This window comes from Fragaria vesca, linkage group LG2 (genome assembly GCF_000184155.1).
Source record: "Fragaria vesca subsp. vesca linkage group LG2, FraVesHawaii_1.0, whole genome shotgun sequence".
Lineage (NCBI taxonomy): Eukaryota > Viridiplantae > Streptophyta > Magnoliopsida > Rosales > Rosaceae > Fragaria > Fragaria vesca.
This window is the reverse complement of record NC_020492.1, coordinates 16,056,157-16,077,282: the sequence shown is the minus strand read 5'-3', so window position 1 is coordinate 16,077,282 and position 21,126 is coordinate 16,056,157. Positions and strand designations below refer to the sequence as shown.

Genomic DNA, 21,126 nt, shown 5'->3' with positions numbered 1-21,126 from the left:
ATGAAGATCATCTCTACAAAAAATCAATGTAAACAAGATTCGTTTCCTCAACCGATTTGCAAGTATTTTCCTTTCGGTCGTTATGTTAAGTGCTTATATAGTTATATCTTCCTTTGGTTAATTAAGTTTCTCAAGAATTTGATGATAGAAGAACCTCTCCTATCCTTAGAAGTCATTGTTTCCTTAAAAACATATCATAAATTCATAATAATGTGATAGTGGATAGTTTGCTTTTGCTCAATGTTATTTGCTCATACTTCATATATGTAACCTCTCCTTGTAACTCTTCCTCTTTTAATAGAAGGAAAATACTTGCGTTCGAACTAGTATGTACGTATGCGTCCGGACTCTCTCTCTTATTTACATACATTTGTCAATGTAAATCATAATCTTAACTTTTCAAAAGTTGAAATACAGTTCACTTTTGGATTTCAATTATGAACAATTTACTTACCAATCTACACCAATTAACAGGCCAAAGTTCCCGATATAGCAACTATGACCAATTGGTTTCTATCTCAAATTCGTGAAAAAGCCAATATGATCACTCAATTCAATGAATTCATTCCACATCTTTCCTAGAAAGTTAGAGTAAAGGAAAAAGTTCATAGATATATAACTGGAGTAAAATACAAAACTACATCGATCATCCACATGTAAAATAGTTTACACTAGTTTAGATTTTAGTGGAATCTTATGACTTTACTGAACAAGAAAACTAAAAAATAAAAAATAAAACATCGAAAGAAAAGGTAGTACCATTCTTCTCCAAAACTTCTACCGTTACCCACTTACAACATTTTCCCGCACTTTCCACGCCCAAAAGAAAATCTGCAAAAGCTTTCTTCAAAAATAAAAAATAAAAAAATATCTCCAAAACAAACACCATTAGCAAATAGAGCAACTGACCAAAGGGTTTCTATTTTCAATTCCTAATTTCGTAGACATGCCTATATGATTGTCCTAAATGTTCCAAATCATAGAAAGTATTCAAAGTAAGATAAAGGGAAATGACTCTTTTCAGCATAAAAATCATATAAAGTCCACTTATTTTGAATCGCACTAAAATATAAAACTATATGAATCATCCATATACGAAACACCTCATTTAACTTTTTACAATTTCATCGTATTTTTCAATATTCGACACTAGTGTAGATTTTAATGGAATCTTCATGGGTGGTTCTAGATACACCACTAAATTTCCATACCATCTCACTGAAAACAACAAAACCTCCCGACTATATCAGTTTTCCCAAATTGTAGTGACATAATCAATCAATCTCATTTCATATGACTACAAGCCGTAAAAATTATGGAGTCGACCTGCAATATTTATTAATAGGTGAATTCGTTTCGTTTTCACAACACAGGATAAAAAGGGAAATAAATGTGTATAAAAAATAAAAAGGCGTAAAAACAACAAATTTGGAGGTGTATCTAAAACTGTCTTATTAATTAAAAAAACTAAAAAATATAAACTCAACTACTATTCTTCCCTAAATTTTCAGCATTTCCCAAAAGAGCTGCTTCATATACCCACTACCAACATTTTCCCCGCCCAAAACAAAACACCAGTAGCAAATTCTCTCTGGTTTGCAACAACATCATCAATGGCGTCCGACCCGAAACCCGAGACGAACCTGGACCTCGAGGCCGGAGCTCCCCGCCGGCTCTACCCCTCCATGACCGAGAACCCGGCGCTCCGCTGGGTCTTCATCCGCAAAGTCTACACCACCCTCATCGTCCAGCTACTCCTCACCGCCGCCGTCGCCGCCACCGTTGCGTTGGTCCGCCCGGTCACCCTCTTCTTTGTCGACACCTACGCCGGCCTCGGCGTTCTCATCGCCGACTTCGTCTTGGCCCTCGCCGGTAACTCTTTCTCAGTAAAGATGGCTACTTCTTTGATTAGGGTTTTTGAGGTTTGACTGTTGTTTGACTTGATTGCAGTGGTTGTTGCTTTGCGCTTTTGCGGCAAGAAGTACCCGGTGAATTTCATTTTGATGGGGCTTTTCACTGTCTTGATTGGAGTCATTGTTGGAATGCATTGTGTTTTTACTCAAGGTTAGTACCTATAATCATAGTCTTTGTTTTTGCATTTTGATTCTGTAATTTTTTTCTTTATGTGAATGTTAATTTTTTTCTTAATTCTGGTGATTCTGTAATTTTTTCTTGAAGTGAATGTTAAATTTTGATACAGTTCTTTGGAATTTGTATGCGGTTTTCCGATTCTTGTAAGTAATAGGTTTTGATGAATTGGTACATATATCTGTAAAGTGATTTGGGGGTATCTAGTCGAATTTGCTGACGTTGTGTAATTTGATGAAATGGAAAACAGAGAAGGTGCTTTTGGGGGCTTTTGGTATAACACTTGTGATTTTCATCAGCTTGACACTCTACACATTCTGGGCTGCAAGGAGAGGCTATGATTTCAGCTTCCTTGGTCCTTTTCTGTTTGCTGCTTTGACTGTTCTTATTGGGTTTAGCCTGATTCAGGTATAGTATTTGTACTGAATTCTCTGTTTGGGGCTTTGATACTGCTTTCATCCCTGCCTCTAGCTAGGCTCTTTTTGAACTCTTGCATTCCGATTCGTGTGTTTCATTATTTGGGTTTGTTGGGTATCATATATTGATGAGCGTATGTTGTTTGTTGCAGATTTTCCATCCTCTGGGAAAAACCAGTCACATGATAATCACCCTTGTGGGATGCATCATCTTCTGTGGCTACATTGTCTACGACACGGATAAGCTGATCAAGCGCCATGAGTATGATGAGTACATGTTGGCTGCAGTCCAGCTATACTTGGATGCCATCAACCTCTTCATGAATTTGAGCGCAACTCTTAAAAGCTGAGAACTTGTTGCTTTACTCAGATTAATTTTTAGCTAGCCTTCGTTTCTGCAGCTGATCCTAGTTATGGTTTAGGTAAAATTGTCAATGTCATGACGAACTACTCATGGATGTTTAAATGGAATACTTGTAGGTCTGATTAATTACCAGTGAAACTCAGATTGCTGTTGATTTACAATTTACCTTCTCTGTTTCAAATGTGAACATCTGACTGGGATGCCACAAGTTAAAGGTACCTAGATTCTAGAGACTGCCTATATATATTAAGTAGCTTTGCCAAAATTGGTTAGTTACATACTTACATGTATAGCTGGGCTTTATTGGCTTTGTTTTCATTTTAAGCTTTCATTTTGTGGTTTGGTATATATACGGTGTACTCTTCATCATTAAATAGATTTCACAAGAAAGGAAAGCAAGATAATGAGAATATAGAATAATACAGTAAAGAAGGAAATATAGTTGGTATGAACAAGTAAAGAGCAAAGTAATAGAGGAAATTTGTTGACGTTGGAAAGTAGGAACTAGTAAAGACCAAGTATACGTATGTATTAGCTAGTATTGAGCTTTCTCTTTCTATAATGTGAATGTCCTTCGTCAGCTTCACCTACATAAATGGATACGTAGTTCTTAAACACAAACTCTACGTTACTAAAAAAAGTTTTAAAATGACTACATTTTCGCTTCGGTCAACTTGTACCTGGACATCCTTACACTTCTCTCTTTCCTAATCGATATTTTAGGCGGTGGTGGTGATGGCGGCTGCTGGTTTGCTGCTGTGCCGATGCGGCTGTGTTTGCAGCAGTGTTGATTGCAGCGAGTGCCTTAGAGATTGCTCTGAGTGCCTATGTGACGTTATTTGGATTATGATTAGAGGAGAAACAAGTACCACGCACTGTAATTGGTGTGTACTTAATTGCTAGTGTATGTCATAACTATGGTTTCTGAACCGAAAATATGAAACCAAGCAAGATATATTCGCACAAAGCATGTCACCAATATTGTACATGTGCTTCTGAATACTAAAGTTCAGTGCTTTTGCTCACGACCTATTATCTTATAGCCCTAGATAACCTCACCTAACATCATCCATCTATCTTCTACTCAAGAGATTACAAGTCTGCTACTCTGCTAGGAGTGAGTTCATATTAATGCACGTTCTTTCTCTCGGCTACAATAGAGAGCAGCCTTGAAACTCCATGAGTCCAGACGTCATGTTCCCTCTGATTCTTGCACTCAAACTCCACGACTCCTCGCGATTCTGTTTTCAGCCCAAAGTAACGACGCTGCTCTCCACCATCGAACAAGTGCCTTCCGGGCCATGCCGGCATGTTCTTGCACACCTCCAAAACAACATCTATGATCCCATAAACAAAAAGAACCTTATGTTATCCATTGTCAAATAGTTTGTTCCACATGCATCACTAAAGCGCTGCAATAGCTACAGCTAGTAAGAACCAAGTATGGCTATAGAGCTTACTCTTTTTCTTTTTGGTGAATGTTCCTGCAACATGTTTGCTCTTCATTTTCAGCATCACCTATAAAAAACAGTTACAAGAATAGTGAATCATCTGGACACTAGCACAGAGACTATGCTAAATAGTAAATAAAGTTCTATAGCAGATGTGGATCATACCTGGCCTGTTCGATGAATATAAACAGAAACTACTTTCCAGTGAAGATCACCTGCAAAGTGCAGACCAAGTATTGTTCAGTACAAGAGTGGAGATATGAGGAGAGTTGCTTGACTTGGGAGTAGTTACCTTTTCGGGTGCGTTTGAGAAGTTCAGTTCCCCTAGCAAGCAGGTCTTGATTAGAGGCCCCAAGAAAAGTGTTAGGAGCAGGGACAAGCTCTTCACTACTACTAAAGCTGCTATTGCTGTTGTTGTTGTTGCCTTTACCACAGACCCCAATTCCCATTCCTTTTTCCACTGGTATCACCGCTGCTATGTTCCAGACCTCCTTCATTGCCCTTGCCTTGAGTGTTGCTGCTCCTCTTAAAGCTGCACACAATCAACACAGAGATTTTTGATACCACTGAAAGGAGTACTAACTCTGTCCTCAAGAAAGAAAATTGAATCACGAAATTATAATAATTTCACTGTTTGGAAGTATTTGATGAGCTCACAGTGAACTCCAATAACAATTGTATGATCACCAAAGTTAGCTACACAGGTATAATACTTGTTACTTGTCCTGAAATATATGAGGTTCAGAAATGATTCTTTTATACCAAAAGAATTTTTTTTAGAAATTGAAGCCTAGCAACCACAGTTTACAGTGCTGAGGTTAAGAAATGTTGAAATCAAGATAATGCTACTGTCACATTATTTTCTTGCTAATTCATGTGTCAAAGTAATCAATACAAATGATATGATTGCGCATTTGATTAAACAAAACTATGTAACATTTATCATTTAGTGATTAATATTTGGTTAGTATAATTAGACTAAACAACAATACACCATCATTGAGTGAACAAATTCAGTGAGTTCTCATATTACTCTATTGATTAATAAATAAAGTATGCAGGGGACATTTTGTATAGTAATTAGCAAAAGCTTGTTACCTGTTGCAGCAGCAGCAGTGAGAGTGGTAATATCATCATGAGAGCGAACATTGACTGCAGAGCTAACCATAGATGTAAGATGGTCATGCTCAGCTCCCATAGCCTCTGCAGCCTCAGCACACTGTGCAGCTACCAATGTAGCAGCAGATGCCACAGCCATGTCTGTCTTGGCCGCTTGTTCGTTGTTCTTTCTTGATGAGGTTGAAGACGAAGCGGCTGTGGCTGCAGCAATGGCAGCTACAGCTGCAGCCACTGCGGCCACTGAAACTGCAGCGTGAACTTGGGCATTGTGGACTCTCGTCTCCTCCTTTTTCTTCTCCTTTCGATCCTTCAACCACCTCCCAACTGTCTTAGCTCCCCCGGTAGCAGGGGTACTACTGACATTCGCAGCGCTGCTTCGGCTGCCGTTGTTGAACAACTGGTTTATGCTGTTGTGGTTGCGAAAGAACTGCATCCACAGTTAGCACAAGAGTTTAATCTACACATTTTATATTTGATCGTATGAAAAACCAAATTGCGAGAGAAAAGGGTGGTATGTAACATATTGACAATGTAACTGTACATAATCACATAGGAAGAGAAGGGTACTGTTAGAAACCTTTGAAAATGTAACCCCCTTTCTGAATCTGGTTAATTATCACATACGAGACTTGGCATTAAACCATGGAACTTACATCAAGATCAAACATGAATAGTCCATCTCTCATGTGATTCTTACACAAGGTGAGGTGGGAGACAGTGAGACTCTACAAAGCTCAGAATCACTGCCATCTTGCTTACTTGTATTTTACTTTTCTTACGGTCCAACCATGGCTTGCTTCCATAAAAACAAAAGAGGCAAAGATACAGAGAACTAAAACTGGGCACAGAGACCCTAGTAACCAAACTGATGTATCTGAGTTAATTAAGTTTCACACTCCACCCCTCTTTTCACTTTAGCCAGAGAGCCTGGATTGGACTGAAGCCAAAGCAAAGTCCAATCTCACTGTATCCATGATTTGAATTTTTGTCTCCACTCCTTTCTATGTTTCTATTTTGACTTGAAGAAGGAAAATAATAATGGCCTTGTTGAATGTTGATAAGACAATTTTCCAAATTTTTAAAGGAAATATAGAGAAGGCTGAATCATAGAATGAAGAGAAAGCAATTTTTTTTATATATTTACTATAGTTAAAAAAAAAAATTTACTAAACTAGACAGTAACAGTGCAGAGAGCATCAGATATTCTGCAGGTGACAGAAGGAAACAGAGATGAGTTGAGTACATTGGTCCCCTTTGTTTCCTTCTTTGACAAGTATGTTGCAGTTTTTAACAATATTTTTATGATCTTGAATAAAACAAAAGGAGTTCAGAAACAGAGGAGGGAAAGAAGAAGAAGAAGACCTTAACGACGTCGTCGAACTCCTCCGATGGAGAAACCGGAGGGCTGTCTGTCTCAAATGAGCCTCCGGCGTTCAATGGTCCAGAGCTGTGTGAAAGCCTCCCTGATGTTAATGGTGACACTTCCTGCCAAAACCAACCAAACCCAAATGATTATAAACTTTGACCAAAAATAAATGGACAAGTACAAATTCAAAGATATCAAAAACCAAGTTGAGCCACGTACCTCTCTCATGGACTGTGACATAATGCGGTCAAGGACTAGCTGAGAAGTAGCAGAGGTAGCAAAGTAGAACTGATTCCCGGACAGAACTGGAGTCACTTCTTCAGATTCTCCGGCGACATCTTCGGGTATAGAAGCTGTTGTGGTGGTGGTGCAAGAAGAAGAGCTGAGGGTGGACTTGGAGTTCATGCATGGAGGCAGAGGAGGGGCTTGAGACAGAGCTTTGGAAACTTCAAGGGCAGAAGCACTCCAAGACCTTGAGAGAAACTCCATTGGGACTCTTGGGCTTTTGGGGAGGTTGTCAAGCCCCACCGGAGTCTGCTCCGGCCGGCGAGAGCTTAGCATTGGGAGTGTTTCTTCCATTAAAGGTGGGTTCTTTCTTGGGTTTGGTGACACAGGAAAAAATGGGTTTGAAATTTGATGAGGGGAAGAAGTGGGTTTTGGGATCAACATTCCAAAGAGAGATATATACACACACATGTATGGATGCCCATGTTGTATGATTGGTGGTCAATTGGTCAAGTTGAATTTTGAAGTACTGATGGTGGGTCATGTGGAAAGATTGGTGTTTTATGTTGTTTTATGTTGAGCTTTATTTGGATGTTATCGAGCTAAAGGAATGATTATAGCATAACTAGCAAGCAATTTTGTACTTTAGGATATTTGTCCAAAAAGAGGTTTTAGAGATGCTTTTTAGGGTTTAGGCCAAACTTTGGACCTAGTTTGATCATGTGACTAATCATCTTTCTTCAAAGGAGCTTTTGATAAAATGATAGGAAACTTATCAACCCACTTCACTAGTTGAGTCTTCACACACACACCCAAATAAAACAAAAGTGATCAACACCATTTTTGCAGCATACCAAACCCCTTTAAGCTTTTACCCAAATCCATCACATTCACCAACTAGAGCAACTTAGAAGCGAGGTATTGGTCTCTTCTCACATTTTTTAGTTTGATCGAGTTAGAGACTCGTGTTTATTGTTGTTATTTGATTTTCGGCCTCGCGTTTGCAAGTTTTGTAATTAGATTTGTCTCTTGATTGATGAATTATTCATTTCTCTTTAAAAAAGGGAGCATTCACAAAAAAGAGTGAATTTTACTCGTTGTATTTCTATGTATTATAATTGTGTCATCTTGTTTAACCTTGATCATAAGATTCTTGATCGTCTAAAACTGTTATAATAAGTATAACTGTATAACTCATCCGATCAATTAACAAGTAATATTAATATAAGTAACTGGATGAAAAATTATTGAGCATAAATATGAAAACAAACGGTGCAAATCATTGCATTACATTATAGAATCCGGAAATCGGAAGTTCGGAACATTGATGAAATGCATAAACGAGGCTTTGTATTAACAACAAACTCGGAATGAAACATTTAACTAAGCTCTAGTTGGAGTGGTGGTGACTGGTGACAGAGAGGGAGGAGAGGCACATAACATAAGAGAATGAGATGTCAGAAGTGGTAGTGAGCCATGAGTGATTGTGTTTCCTAAGCCATAGGTGTAGGCAACGTCCAAGGCCGACATGTTAGGAGGTCAAGACAAACTGAGAACCGAACCCATAGGCCCCCATTTCCTTCCCTCCCTTCTCTACTGGTGCTTTTCCGGGACACAAAGCTGCTCACCGGAGAGGGACTTGTGCTAAAATGCGCGTGCCTGCGCACGTCATCATCTTCAACTTTGGCTTTTCCATCGTAATTACAGACCCTTTTTCAAACTTTTCTGATCAAAAGGCGGGAAAGAAGAGATCGGAGCAGCCTTCTTTTTGAACCTGTAAGGCTTTTCTTTGTTTCTTAGCTAATCGCTATTTGACTCATAGGGGCACCCTTTTATTCCTTTTGCTTCGTTTTCATGATTAAAATCTCATCTACAACAATTCTGCTGCCAGGTTTCCTACAAGCTAGAGAATCTGTGGTTGAGGCTCAATTTAACTGTGTTTTTCGTTAAAGAGTGGCAAACCATGCAGGCTTTCATTTTCTTTTTTCTTGTAGAGCTTTTATAAAAGAGTTCCGACGTCATAGATTATAGCCATACATGCCCTTTAATAAGCATTGAGAATCAATCATTCACTGCAATTGAGAAGAAGAGACCCTGGTACCACATTTGCCTGAATCAAAGTTGAAACAATCCCATCAGACTGTTTCTGCGGCCAGTGTTTGCAGAATCGATCTGTATTTCTGTTCTGCTTTACTATGGAATCAAATGACACACAAACCCAAATGCAATAATAATAGCAGGGTGCTTGAACCTGGCTTTGGTAAAGATCCAAATGCAATAATGTAGTTTCTGATGTCCAACGATGATCCTCACAAATAACATTTAAGAGGTTCATTACTGTTTTGAGGATGGTGAAATTTGTGCATAAAAGTGATACAACAAGTGATCAGGTGTCATCGTGTTCAATAGCATGTGAGAAGAGGTTGTTTTTTCAATGGTTGCATCCAGACAAGTAGCACATTGGGGCAGCAATATATGTGAACTTTAATGCTACCAACGATGGGGAGTAATTAGATTATGTCCTTAAAATGCTATCATTTCTAATGGAAGTACTTAGACAAACATTCACACTAGGTAGCAGAAATAAGTTTCTAGAGGCAATCAAAACACTCAAGGTACAAGAACTGATGACTTATGAGTGATGACAACCATTAGTTGATGTCTACAGGAAGAAGGAAAGTCTCTTAATTTTTTAAGCTTTGCAGCTCAGCATCTATGATATGCAGAAAAAAGTTTGATTACAGAATCCAATTGATAAGATTAAAATTAGCAATTAGCAGTACAGATTTGCTAGAACCAGTTTATTTGTTTGACTGCAAACCAGTGCCACCATAGTATTGTTTGGTGGTTTCGCGCGAGAAGTCTGCAAATGTCATGCTATTCTTCAATCGCATTGCCAGAGGTGGTACAATTTTCTGTATTTCTTCAGTTATCCTACGACTTTCTGACTCATCATCGCATTTTATCTCCTTAGATGTCCCCGAGATCTGGTTCATGGGATAATCTTCTGTAGAGAAAGTCTTGTTCCAAGCAGGCTGCAAGAATAGAACAAAAGTTTCTCTGCTCAAATGTTCAAACTTGGGAGGTCTAGCAACCGAATGAAGGGTGGCACAAAGCTTTCCTCGCGATATGATATCAGCCGACTCTCCAACCTGAATGATAAAACTCTCAGGAGAAGCCTTCACCATGAACACATTTTTCTTGCTTGGATCAAATATTTGCAAATAAGTATGCCCGTTGGGGTAAGCACATTCTTCTTCCCTTTCTTCTGATGCTTGCGCATTAGAAGCCAATACAAACAATGGAGCTGTCAACACAGTGAAAATCCCATAATCATAATGCCATTGTTGCCACAGATTACTAGAATCATCTCCACCTGACCGTTTAACTTCATCACCAATCCGAATCCTCTTTGAACTCACGGCCTTTTTTGGTCTAGCTTCCTGAACCAGAATGGTTTTCTCTAGAACTGAATGATAATGTATAAGCCGAGCTTTGGCAGTGCCAGATTCCAATAAGCTCTGCTCAAGCTCTTGGCCACCAATGGCTCTATCACAAATTCTAGCTAACCTAAGACCAAGCTCCATCATGCAAATTCCCAACTCCCTAAACCCATTTCCAAGATTATCAAATCCACTCACTAATTCATGCTCTGAATTCACACGAGTATCTTCAATATCATTTGAATATTTGATTTGCATAGCAAAAGATGAAACTTTTCTATCTGGGTTTTTCAAAGGCACATCACTCCCCAATTTGTGATCCTAAACAAACATAAAACTTCACTACTTGGGCACAAGAAATATGAATCAATAAAATTGTGAAACAGAGGATGAACATACCTTGAGAATAAGCTTGCGGTGATTAGGGTCCATAAGGGCTAGCTTCCGAGCCAGAGGGAGGAGGTTCCAGCGGAGAGCGGCGGCTTTGGGGACACCGATGATGGACAGCAGACCTGGGCCCATGGGCCCTAGGGCTTCCATTATAGCTTTGCTAGATAACTCCACCCTTTCAAGCTCTTCCAGTGAGACATTATTTGACGACACAAGTAGGAGATCAGAGTAGCTGAGTTCATAGAGTTCTAGGACTTCCATGGTTCAGGGTTTAGGAAACTGACCAGGAATATGTTGAAATATGTTTTGATGAGGGTCTTGTTTGGAAGTTGGGACTTCTTGACTGGGTTTGATAAAAGATGAGAATAAACATTTACGTAAACGAGAAACCAACAAAAATTACAATCAAATCCATTGGGAATTGTCTTTGGTTGTTAGTCTAGAAATACACTCTTTTAACAGTCTCTGTGTCACCTTCAGCATGAAGGTTTGTTACTGCTACTCACTTTTTGACTTCCAAGACATTAAGGAAGCGGTAATGTACAAGTTACAACAAGCAGATCAAGGAGTGAAACGGAAAACAAACTAGGCTGTCGTCTCTTTGAAGCTCTTGGTCAACCAAATGGCGGTTTCCCTGGGCGAAACCTTCTCAGGTCCAAAGGGCTTCAGAAGCACACCAAGCTCATCAAACCTTTCTTGTTGTAGGAGGCGTGCACTGAACTCAAGCAACCCTTCCAATGCTTCTGCACGTTGCTGGAACGACGAGGTGTCGAACCTGTTTTGACGTGATTCAGAAGAAGAGTGGCTTGAAGCACCGGTGGTAGGATTCTGCTCGGAGCAGTCACTGCCATTTCGAACAGTTTCATGGTTGTCATCGATCAAATTGGACTTGGAATAGGTTCTGTGAACAACCTGGACCATGCACTTGTCCTTTGTGATAGAACGGTTGATGCTGTCTGGGGATGAAGAAGAGCATTGTGCTGATGTGGATGAAGTATCACGCATGCAAATGAATGGGTCTTCAGAAGAGGCTAGGGGAAATTCAGCCATCTTGTCCATTCGAGGGGCATTGACAGAAACATCGGGTGACTCCACATTTCCCAGTCGACCAACATTGGCTCTGTATGGAGTTGGGAAAGGATTAGCTCTTGTTGATAATGGAAGAGATACTCTTCGTGTTGACAGGGAAGATTTCCTCGCCGGAGAATGCGACACTGGAAGCTGCAATCACAAGAGTAGGGCTTGTTACGAGAGTAGCTTTACTGTAAGTACAAATATTTCCCCCATAAAGTTGTCTAGTATAAGGAAAACCCAGATAGTATGAACCTTCAAGATGTATGAACTTACTGAATCACGTTTTGAGCTGATGTGAGAAACTTTTGACTGTGTTAATTGTCTCCTGGGAGTAGTAGAAACTTTTGTTGGTGTCAATCTTGGAGTATTGGCAACAGTCAACTTTGTCGCCACTGACTTTATGATGTCATAATCTCTCACACTAGAACCTGGAGACTCTTGTTCAGTTCCGGAAAAACTTGGGTTTAAGTTCCTGTCATTGCTGAATGACCGCCTTTTCTCTCTGATATAGTTAATGGGGATAGCTTCAGGCTCAATGAATCTTGTTTTCTTCTCATAACTGGAGTGAAACCAGTCACCTGAGAGCGTATTTCTTCGAGGGTTATTTAACTTTAGATGGATCTTATGAACATAAGGTTGAAGAAGGGGATGGCCAAGCAACTCAGCAGCCTGAAAAAAATATGAACAAAACTCAATGTCATGAAGGAATCCAATGAAGCCATCATTTCTAATACATGCTGCAGAATACAACAATTTGTGATTGTACCCAAGCCATGCCCAGGATAACCATAACATGGAAGAGGTGATTGTAGTGTATGACAAGGATAATATGTCAATGCATCGTACTTAAGCCTATACTTCAAGCAACGACATTTTAATTGACCTATCTGCTCTCTTCACTAGTAGGATTTTGTAATGCATAAGGAAGATTTCATTACACAATACCCCCTATAAATAACAAAAAATATGAAACTATGTCAATAAGAATATTAATTTCGCTATTCCAACTAACCCAGACCAAGTATCTACATATACCTTCATGTCAATTGTCATATACCTACAACAAAGCCTAGAAACAAATTCCCAGCAGCTTAACAGACATTATTTATGCAACACATGCAGTCAAGTGTCAACTCATAATTAGATTAAATCCTCAATGACCTGGTATTACATGCAGGTATAAGTAAAAGAATATATTATCAAGAAAGCAAAATAGATAGAATAAACTTACACTTGGTCTCAGTTCTGGGTTTTTGCGCAGCATGCTTTTAACAAGACCTCGACTGGAAAAGGAAGAAAGCAGGAGAATACATGAGGGAAACGACATTATCGATCAACAAATAGATTAATTGACAAGCATATGCAATAATGGATTGAAAAAATTATCTCAAAATTTCTAAGATATGGCATCTAGTTCCTTATCAGGTCTCTATCAAGATTAAAATAAATAAATTAACAAACAGGTAGCAGCGACACCTCTCATTAATTGCAAAGAAACAAAAGACACTACAGTTTCCAGTGAAAATGTCTCAACTCGACTCCAATTACTAAGATTTGGTATGAAATTGCAATGAGGCACATGAAGAGGGAAATAAACTCACAATGCACCACAATACATCGTTGGAAGTGGAGCCACTATTGACTTGTTGATTTTGTTGATGAGAGATTGTATATCCTGCAGGGAAGGAGGAGAAGGCGTCAGAAACAAAAGTAAATGAAAGTATAAAATTTGCTGATCGAGTACACCAGAGAACAATGTTGAAGCAAAGACAATATGAAACATAAGCAGAATCATTCAAAATAAAATTCACAAGTTAACTAAGACAAAGCTAAATTTGTCATTCCATTCACTTCATCATTCCTTATAATTGTTGATTAATAATGAAATATGAGAAAAGAGTGTACAACATTCATAATTTGATGCCGCAGAGACTTACAAAGGCTTTAAATGCTGGCTTGTGAGCGGCCATTTCATATATACAGCACCCTGGAATACGCATTACTGTTATGTGTTTCTTAAAAGTAAACATACAAATTATGTGCAAAAGGGGTGGAGAGGTATGCTGATTAAGTCTACCAATGTTAAGAGCCACCAAGGAAAAGGAAAACTCACCTAGAGACCAAATATCTGACTTAGAACCATATGGTATGTCAGCAAGAAGCTCAGGGCACATATAACTCGGGGTTCCCACAACCTACATGTGAGGCAGAAAAATCATGAATCACGTAAAAGGACAGCATGTAAAATATGAAATTGTATATATGAGATGAGCTACTCACAGAGGAAGCTAGATCATCAGAAGTCAACATTTTAGCAAGACCAAAATCACCTACATTTAGACATGTATGATTAATACTATTTAGACAGCTATCAGAGGCTAGCTAAACGATGGATACAAAAAAAAAACAATAACTTACCTAGACGTATGTCTTGATCCTTTGTCAAAAATATGTTTGAACACTGAAGCAAAGGAACAGAGTCAGCAAAAGTCTAGAAATTTTGTTTTTAGCGAAGAAATTCTTAAATTTGAAACAAGTGTTTCATCATATTCTCTGCTTTACACTAACCTTGACATCACGATGAAGAATATGGTTGGCATGCAAATAATCCAGCGCCATCAAGAGTTGTACTAACCATGTACAAATTTTCTGCGCATTTCCAATTTCAAGTATGAACAAAAATTACTGGGAGTACCCTAATTTCATTAAATGTCTAGCATGCAATTGTAGATTTACAAAAGCAAGTAGAAATTTTGCTGCAAATGTAACAACCTCTTCAGTAAAATAAACGTTCTTGGCCCTTTTTATAGCTTCTGCCCTGTAAAACACCAAAACAGACATGGAAAGTTAAGAGAAGTAGCAGAAACTAGGGACTCAAAAAAATTCCCAAAGTAGCGACAGAAATTTAACCAAGAAGTAAAACTTACATGTCTCCTCCTTCACAGTATCCTATCACAATGCAAACAAAGCAACCCTGGAAATGAAATCATTGAAGCATCAATTGCTGAGAATAATGAGAAACAAGAATTTCTACAAGCTGAGGAAATAAAGAACAATAACTCTAATGGGATGCTCACCCTCTCAACCCAGGAATCTTTGTACTCCACAATAAAAGGATTCTGCACAGTGGAAATAAGCTCCATCTGCATCACAACAATCCAAGACAGCAATTTATAAATGTTAAATGTCTACATGCATCATTTCAGTAATACTCATTACTAAACAATGTCCTAACGAAAATTGATTTTAAACCCAAATGTTACAAATTACAACACCAACCTCCTGGTGAGCAGATCTGCGGGTTCTATCAGTTTGCCGAGCAAGACGGATCTTCTTCAGCACATACCTATCCATGAATAAATGAACAAATACATGAAAAACAATTCTTCTCAGACTATACGAACCATCATATGTAAAGCATAAGAATACTCACTTCTTCTTTTCATGCTTATGCCTCACAAGAAGCGCAGAACCAAAAGAACCTTTCCCAATCTGCTCCAGAATTTCATACTGGTCCATCTTCCCCTCTACCACTCTCCTTCTTCACTGTTCCGAAACCACCAATGTTCCTACAAAGAATGCACAAAATCATAATGGGTCTCACATAATTAACCTGGATTCTACTGTTCAAGGGTTTAAACATGAAAAAAAAAAAAAAAAAAAAAACTTAGGCCTTGTCAGTAAGCAAGCAACTAGTAAATTCACAATTCTTACAAAGCATACCTAAACAGAGACTAAATTCAGAGCAACCGCTAACAAATTGAAACCTTGAGCTCAATTAAAGACTCAAGTAAAAATCTTTATCAGCTAAATCCAAACAACGGCCAAGAAACATGAACAGCATAAAGAAACTGCAACAGAAACTGAAACTGAGACCAAGAACAGGAAGCAAAGAACTCACCAAGATTGAAGAGCAGCAAGAAAAAGAAGATATATTTGAAGAGGAAGTGAATCTCCCAGCTGAAGGAAGCTAGAAAGGTAGTGAGGGGTAGGAAAGTGAGGTGGATATATCACACATAGGGGCAAAACAAACAATTAGGAGTTGAGTTTAGATAAGAGCCCTCACCTAATACCTTCCTAATTAATTTCAATAGAGATAGAGAGAGATTGAGCGCCAAGAGAATTAGAAAGAAAGCAACCCTCAAACCCAAACAAGAATTCAAGTTCAAAAATTTGCAGAGAGAAGTACAGAGAGAGAAAGAAAGAAAGATTCTTGTTGAGGGAGACTGACATGAAATCGAGGGGGGGGGGCCACTGCACGGGTGAGAGGAAAGAGCCAAAACCAACAAAGAGCTATGCTTCTCTCCCCTTTTTCCGCTTTTTTCAAATTTGACGGAGAATTTTTTCTTTTCCGACATGAAAACAAATATACAGTCCGAGATAGGGCCAGCAGCATCTCCACCACCAAACATAGATTTTTGAGAACCAAGTTTGGTTGATTGATTGTTTAGGGGGGACTTTTGGGTAGTCTTTCACATTAATCACAATAATGTTTGATGTAGTTATAGTTTAGACATCAATCACAATAATGTTTGATGTATCGGTAGTTTAGACATTAACCACAATAAATTGGATAATTATTGATACATTTGGTATTAGTGAGACATTTTTTTTATTTTGGTTACAAGGTATTAGTGAGACTTTTATTGAAACATATGGATTTATTAACGAGTAGGCGGAAAACTCATTCAAACTATAAAAAATAGCTTGATGAAGCAACAAAACTAAAATTAAGTAAGAATAATCTCACTATTCTAAGAAAATATTTCAACTAGCCTAAAATGTCAAACACTCGATTGTTGTACAAATATCAACTAGAAGCATCTTACGAAGGCTCTTCGAAATTACCCTTACTTCCATAGGCTCAAGTCCAGAATGTCTATAATTTTGAAACCTTAAGCAAATACGTCCTCCTTTCGATCCCTTAGGTTGATTTTAATGCTCCTATGTGAAATCTACTTACTTGACTTGAACCTAAGCCCAACAATCGAAGCCAAAACCTGGGCTAAGTAAGCAAAAGACAAATCTCGCTGCCAAGTCATCACTGTTGTCGCCAGTGCCAGCTCTAGTGGCCGACCTTTCCACCACACCATTTCTCATTGCTCAAACGATAGAGACTACCTCGTATACGTGCTCGATCAAGACCGCAATGCTGACACTATAAATCTGCAATGCCAATCACCGGATGGGGACTCCTTGTAGCGTGAAAGTAAAAGAAGCTTTAGATCTGAGTAGGCTTATAATAAGAAATACTTTATAATTTTGTAGATGTCATGACGAACACTTTGTCATGAAATCTATAACTCCAATCGTTTAAAAAAAAGTGTTTTGAGATGAGAATTTCGAAAAATGGAAGAAGCGCTCACTATTTATCACTAGAGTGAATGCTCGCCAAAGGATATCAACACCACCCTTGATGCATTCAGTCAATAACTTAATTTACTTTCGTCCTAGATTCACTTATAATTACTTAGAAGTCCTTGTCTCCAAAAATGAAATGGAAAGTAACATTGGGAAGGATTACATAATGAGTAATATGTGCAAAGCCCAATTCTCTGCATTAATTTGGGCATAGGCCGGAGCCCATTAGAAACCTTGAGTTGAAAGTACGCCTTGGACTTGTTTTCGGCTAATGGGCCTCTGACTTCATAATTATATGGAAAATAATTAAGGTGGTGCGGAACCATCACCAGCCAACCTTGCCCCGTCTCGTAGTGTATTAAGAACAAAAAGTTACAGGAATTGGCCTTTGATTGATTTATGGCACCACCCTCTGTTTTATTCACTTGATGTTTTCTTGTGATCACGACCTGGCTGCTGCTGAATAAAATGTTTGGGACACACTTATGGTCAAATGTCTCTGTTTGTTGATGTGTGATGAAGTAGTTGAAAGAGTAACTTTCCAACCAGATGGTGTAAGATATCATTTCGAAGTTTTCGACAAGAACAACGATCGCAATGCACTACATGTTGGGATCTTGTAAGTTGTAACAGTTTAGACTAATTACAAAATAATCGTTTTGAGCCCTAAAGATCCATAAACTGTGTTTTGAGTTTTAAACTTGAACTTAGTTTTACCCTTTAATTTTCGTTTATTCTGTTTGCTTTGGAACCCCTCTATAGCGTGATCTGTTTCAACAACGTGCCACTAGAGCCTAGGTAAAGAATTCTGAAAGTTACAAGGCATATCCTGCAAATGTGTTCTGCGATGAATCCTAAAGGATATATAATCACTTGGTTCTTTGTTTGAGTTTCTATACGGGACTCATCGATTAGTCTCGCTGTGATCGATCCGTCCATCTGCACTTGTGAAGTTAGAGATCGAAAACTACTTTACAACAAACTTCCCCTTGCATATTCTTCAAGCTAGACTTGTCCCTCTTGTGGTTTAGTCCAGACAGTCACAGTACTTGCGTTCTCTTTCGAGCCCTGGCATTATTCTAACTGGGCAACTTGCAAGCCGTATAAAGTAGATCATCAACCAACCGGTATGGAATCCATGCATAAAGCTCGATCGTTTGGATTTTATGATCATAGGTAGTGTTATCCTGGAATGAAGTCCTCCTCTAAACTGGTATGTATAGCCGCCTCGATCTCTAAAGTATGTTAAGTGGGAGCTCGATACCCTCGATCTTCATCACAAGAATCACAAGATCCATAGCATATCTCCGATTCCGGACCACTACACTACAGTGTGGTATATATCAAGTATAAACCCCCACTTTCAACTCCTTTTGCTATATAAGTATACATGGTGGGATTAAACTTTGCTAGCTTCAATCTCACGCAAATTTTTTAGAAGTCTTGATCAAGACTTGACAGGTATCTGCAGAATGGAGCGAGTGATCAATTCGTAGGGTTTACATATTTTTTTTGATTTCATAAAGGTACTTGATCGAATTTGGAGAAGGACAAGAGAGAGAATAGTGTTGTTTTTTGTCAATAACATGTGATGTTCTAGGGTTTACTGGTACTTTATATCGTTTTCTTGCACATTTATGTATCTTTCTCTCCTTTAATTACTTTCTGTATTATTCTTCTCAATCTATCCGATATCTACACATTATGTTTTGTCTCCTTCAAAATGATATGACAAAAGGATTAAGGTTCTGGATCGATGATCAGTAGCCATATGTATGAAGTTTATGTAGCTATACTCATACATATAAAACTGCTTCTTAATTAGAGAGAATATTAATTAGTCACATCATATATTAAAGAAAATTAAATACTAATGAGGTTATTAGATTTCATATCTCATCGATCTGCAAAACTCCTGCTGCAATGGATAAAATCATGTATTTTAAGTAAAGGAATCGTATATATATGAATGTCATTTCAAAGGATAAAAAATAAAAATAAATAAAAACTTAAAAACTAGCAGCTAGCTAGGGTGGTACCTGTGTGGATATCCAAAGCAGCTTGCAGGAGATCGATATGAAATGAATTATTGATGATGGGCATGATATGGCAGCACGCAAGAGAAAAGAGAATCTCTGATAAGCCCTGGGTGTTTTATAATGAAAATGGTGGAGGGAATATTAGAGAGATATTGAGAGAATGTCATTATATACAGTGATATATAACTGATATCAGTATATATATATATATATATATATATATACTGTGAGTCTGTGATCATAAACGATAAATTAGCTCAGAATATTCTGAGATTGAGGACAACACATATATAAGAATTCAAGAGCATATATACATTGATTTGTTCTATTGTGATCCCCAGTACTTTCACTGGGCAAAAGGATATATTCAAAACCACAAACTTTCAGCCTTTCACTACAGGAAGGTGGCCGGATGGGGTTCGTTAATTTGATATGACTGAAAAGGTTTTAGTTGTTATCTAAACTTTGATCTTTTTCTTCTTCTCGTTTTGAGTTCTTATATTATGTGTGTGTATGCAAAGATTCTGGCTTATTTACTTTCGATCATCAATCCACTCTAATGAACTAGATACCCATGCATGCATTAGATAGATATCGTCAACTGCATCATCATGAGTCCTTAACTTCATTTTTCTGTTAGGAAATAAGAGGTTGCCTAATACAAGGCCGACTCTATGATCTAACTTTCTCAACCTTCATGTGATTTGTGGAAACAGCAACAAAGAGAAGACACAATATTTAATGAGGTTCGAAAAATGTGTCTACTTCCTCAAGGCAGTAGTAATACTTTATTCCACTATACTAAATAATAGGATAACAAGAAACACTCACTCTAGACTAACTAAAGTGGTAACACACCTCTCTCTTTCAAGAGGAATTTTCTTCTCACTAAACTCTCAAGTGAGGATCAGACTACTACTATCACACAAACTCTCTCTCTCTCTAGCTAGTTAGTTTGTGTCTCTGCCTTGGTTGGTTCTCTTGGTGCAATATTTGGTGCCTTGTATAGGCAATGGGCTGCATGTAATTTCATGCTAGGTAACATGCACAAGAAAGCAATGTCAAGCTTTCTTCCTCATTTTATGATTCAATGCTTGTATATGCTCATCAATGCATGTCTCCTCCATTTTTCAAAGAATGCTGCCACCTCCCTCCTAGGCTTGTAGGTTTGTTTCTTTCCTTTCATAGTTTGCTGCAACAACATTGCTATTCATATAGCAACCAGCCTTCTTTTATTGAATGGGTATAGCAACCAATGCTTTCCTCATGCAGTAAAACAACACATGAATTTCAACCTCCAATTAAGAACTGACCCATCATTTTCTTCTTCTTGAAAGTTCATTAGATCAGAATGGTTTCCAATATGGAGAAAAATTAATTTGGTGGAAAGATAGAGCGAAGGCAAGATTTGTGAGAGACGACTCAAATTAATCTTGATGAAGGCATGAAGCTGATCAGGACTTAGTTTTTAACAATCTGTAATTTAAGGGGAACTTAATTCACCTCATCAGAATCTCAGATTAATTAGTAAGCACATTCCGGAAGTAGGGACATTGTCAATCTCTTCCAGTTCACCTTTTGTTCTTATGGAACCACATACTCTTTGACCAAATGACCAATGATCTCCACAAACCTGAAATATTAAGGCCATCATTTGCTCTCTGTGATTGTGTTCTATGAGTTGAGAAGGCAATATCAGAAGCATCTTTGGAGGGGTTGATCACCCCCACCAATCCACCATTACATACCCTAGCCTTTTCAAAAGCCATTATCTATATATATATATATAT

The 21,126-nt window shown here is 38.2% G+C and overlaps 4 protein-coding genes across 4 annotated transcripts; 1 reads left to right on the top strand and 3 right to left on the bottom strand.

The window, feature by feature from the left end:
- Nucleotides 1-1,613: 1,613 nt before the first annotated feature.
- On the top strand, nucleotides 1,614-2,854 carry LOC101309125 (BI1-like protein-like). The gene is made up of 5 exons (XM_004292535.1): nucleotides 1,614-1,872; nucleotides 1,951-2,064; nucleotides 2,201-2,234; nucleotides 2,388-2,496; nucleotides 2,657-2,854. Exons 1-5 carry the CDS (start codon nucleotides 1,614-1,616, stop codon nucleotides 2,852-2,854), a joined length of 714 nt encoding a protein of 237 aa, XP_004292583.1.
- Nucleotides 2,855-3,996: 1,142 nt separating this feature from the next.
- On the bottom strand, nucleotides 3,997-7,384 carry LOC101308840. The gene is made up of 7 exons (XM_004292534.1): nucleotides 7,024-7,384; nucleotides 6,801-6,923; nucleotides 5,418-5,865; nucleotides 4,612-4,851; nucleotides 4,485-4,534; nucleotides 4,329-4,386; nucleotides 3,997-4,205 (listed from the first exon to the last, which is right to left on the bottom strand). The coding sequence occupies exons 1-7, from the start codon at nucleotides 7,381-7,383 to the stop codon at nucleotides 3,997-3,999; spliced, it is 1,488 nt and encodes a 495-aa protein (XP_004292582.1). The 5' UTR covers nucleotide 7,384.
- A 2,446-nt stretch (nucleotides 7,385-9,830) lies between these two features.
- On the bottom strand, nucleotides 9,831-11,123 carry LOC101308545. The gene is made up of 2 exons (XM_004292533.1): nucleotides 10,872-11,123; nucleotides 9,831-10,793 (listed from the first exon to the last, which is right to left on the bottom strand). Exons 1-2 carry the CDS (start codon nucleotides 11,121-11,123, stop codon nucleotides 9,831-9,833), a joined length of 1,215 nt encoding a protein of 404 aa, XP_004292581.1.
- Nucleotides 11,124-11,210: 87 nt separating this feature from the next.
- Nucleotides 11,211-15,918, bottom strand: LOC101305620 (serine/threonine-protein kinase Nek2-like). The gene is made up of 15 exons (XM_004290580.1): nucleotides 15,838-15,918; nucleotides 15,370-15,505; nucleotides 15,216-15,282; nucleotides 15,014-15,079; nucleotides 14,864-14,910; nucleotides 14,709-14,754; nucleotides 14,505-14,585; nucleotides 14,355-14,397; nucleotides 14,217-14,266; nucleotides 14,050-14,131; nucleotides 13,874-13,923; nucleotides 13,538-13,611; nucleotides 13,168-13,219; nucleotides 12,210-12,605; nucleotides 11,211-12,083 (listed from the first exon to the last, which is right to left on the bottom strand). Exons 2-15 carry the CDS (start codon nucleotides 15,453-15,455, stop codon nucleotides 11,448-11,450), a joined length of 1,776 nt encoding a protein of 591 aa, XP_004290628.1. The 5' UTR covers nucleotides 15,456-15,505; nucleotides 15,838-15,918; the 3' UTR covers nucleotides 11,211-11,447.
- Between the last annotated feature and the right edge of the window lie 5,208 nt (nucleotides 15,919-21,126).

What these genes read in the sequence shown, in the direction of transcription:
- LOC101309125 (XM_004292535.1), top strand. Translation starts at nt 1,614, where the DNA reads ATGGCGTCCGACCCGAAACCCGAGACGAACCTGGACCTCGAGGCCGGA. An exon ending in CTTCGTCTTGGCCCTCGCCG is followed by an intron (nt 1,873 to 1,950) that starts GTAACTCTTTCT and finishes ACTTGATTGCAG; the next exon opens with TGGTTGTTGCTTTGCGCTTT. An exon ending in GCATTGTGTTTTTACTCAAG is followed by an intron (nt 2,065 to 2,200) that starts GTTAGTACCTAT and finishes ATTTTGATACAG; the next exon opens with TTCTTTGGAATTTGTATGCG.
- LOC101308840 (XM_004292534.1), bottom strand. Translation starts at nt 7,383, where the DNA reads ATGGAAGAAACACTCCCAATGCTAAGCTCTCGCCGGCCGGAGCAGACT. An exon ending in CACTGCTGCTGCTGCAACAG is followed by an intron (nt 4,852 to 5,417) that starts GTAACAAGCTTT and finishes GATTGTGTGCAG; the next exon opens with CTTTAAGAGGAGCAGCAACA. An exon ending in TCTCAAACGCACCCGAAAAG is followed by an intron (nt 4,535 to 4,611) that starts GTAACTACTCCC and finishes TGCACTTTGCAG; the next exon opens with GTGATCTTCACTGGAAAGTA.
- LOC101308545 (XM_004292533.1), bottom strand. Translation starts at nt 11,123, where the DNA reads ATGGAAGTCCTAGAACTCTATGAACTCAGCTACTCTGATCTCCTACTT. An exon ending in ACCGCAAGCTTATTCTCAAG is followed by an intron (nt 10,794 to 10,871) that starts GTATGTTCATCC and finishes ATGTTTGTTTAG; the next exon opens with GATCACAAATTGGGGAGTGA.
- LOC101305620 (XM_004290580.1), bottom strand. Translation starts at nt 15,455, where the DNA reads ATGGACCAGTATGAAATTCTGGAGCAGATTGGGAAAGGTTCTTTTGGT. An exon ending in CATAAGCATGAAAAGAAGAA is followed by an intron (nt 15,283 to 15,369) that starts GTGAGTATTCTT and finishes ATTCATGGATAG; the next exon opens with GTATGTGCTGAAGAAGATCC. An exon ending in AGCCAGCATTTAAAGCCTTT is followed by an intron (nt 13,612 to 13,873) that starts GTAAGTCTCTGC and finishes CCTTCCCTGCAG; the next exon opens with GATATACAATCTCTCATCAA.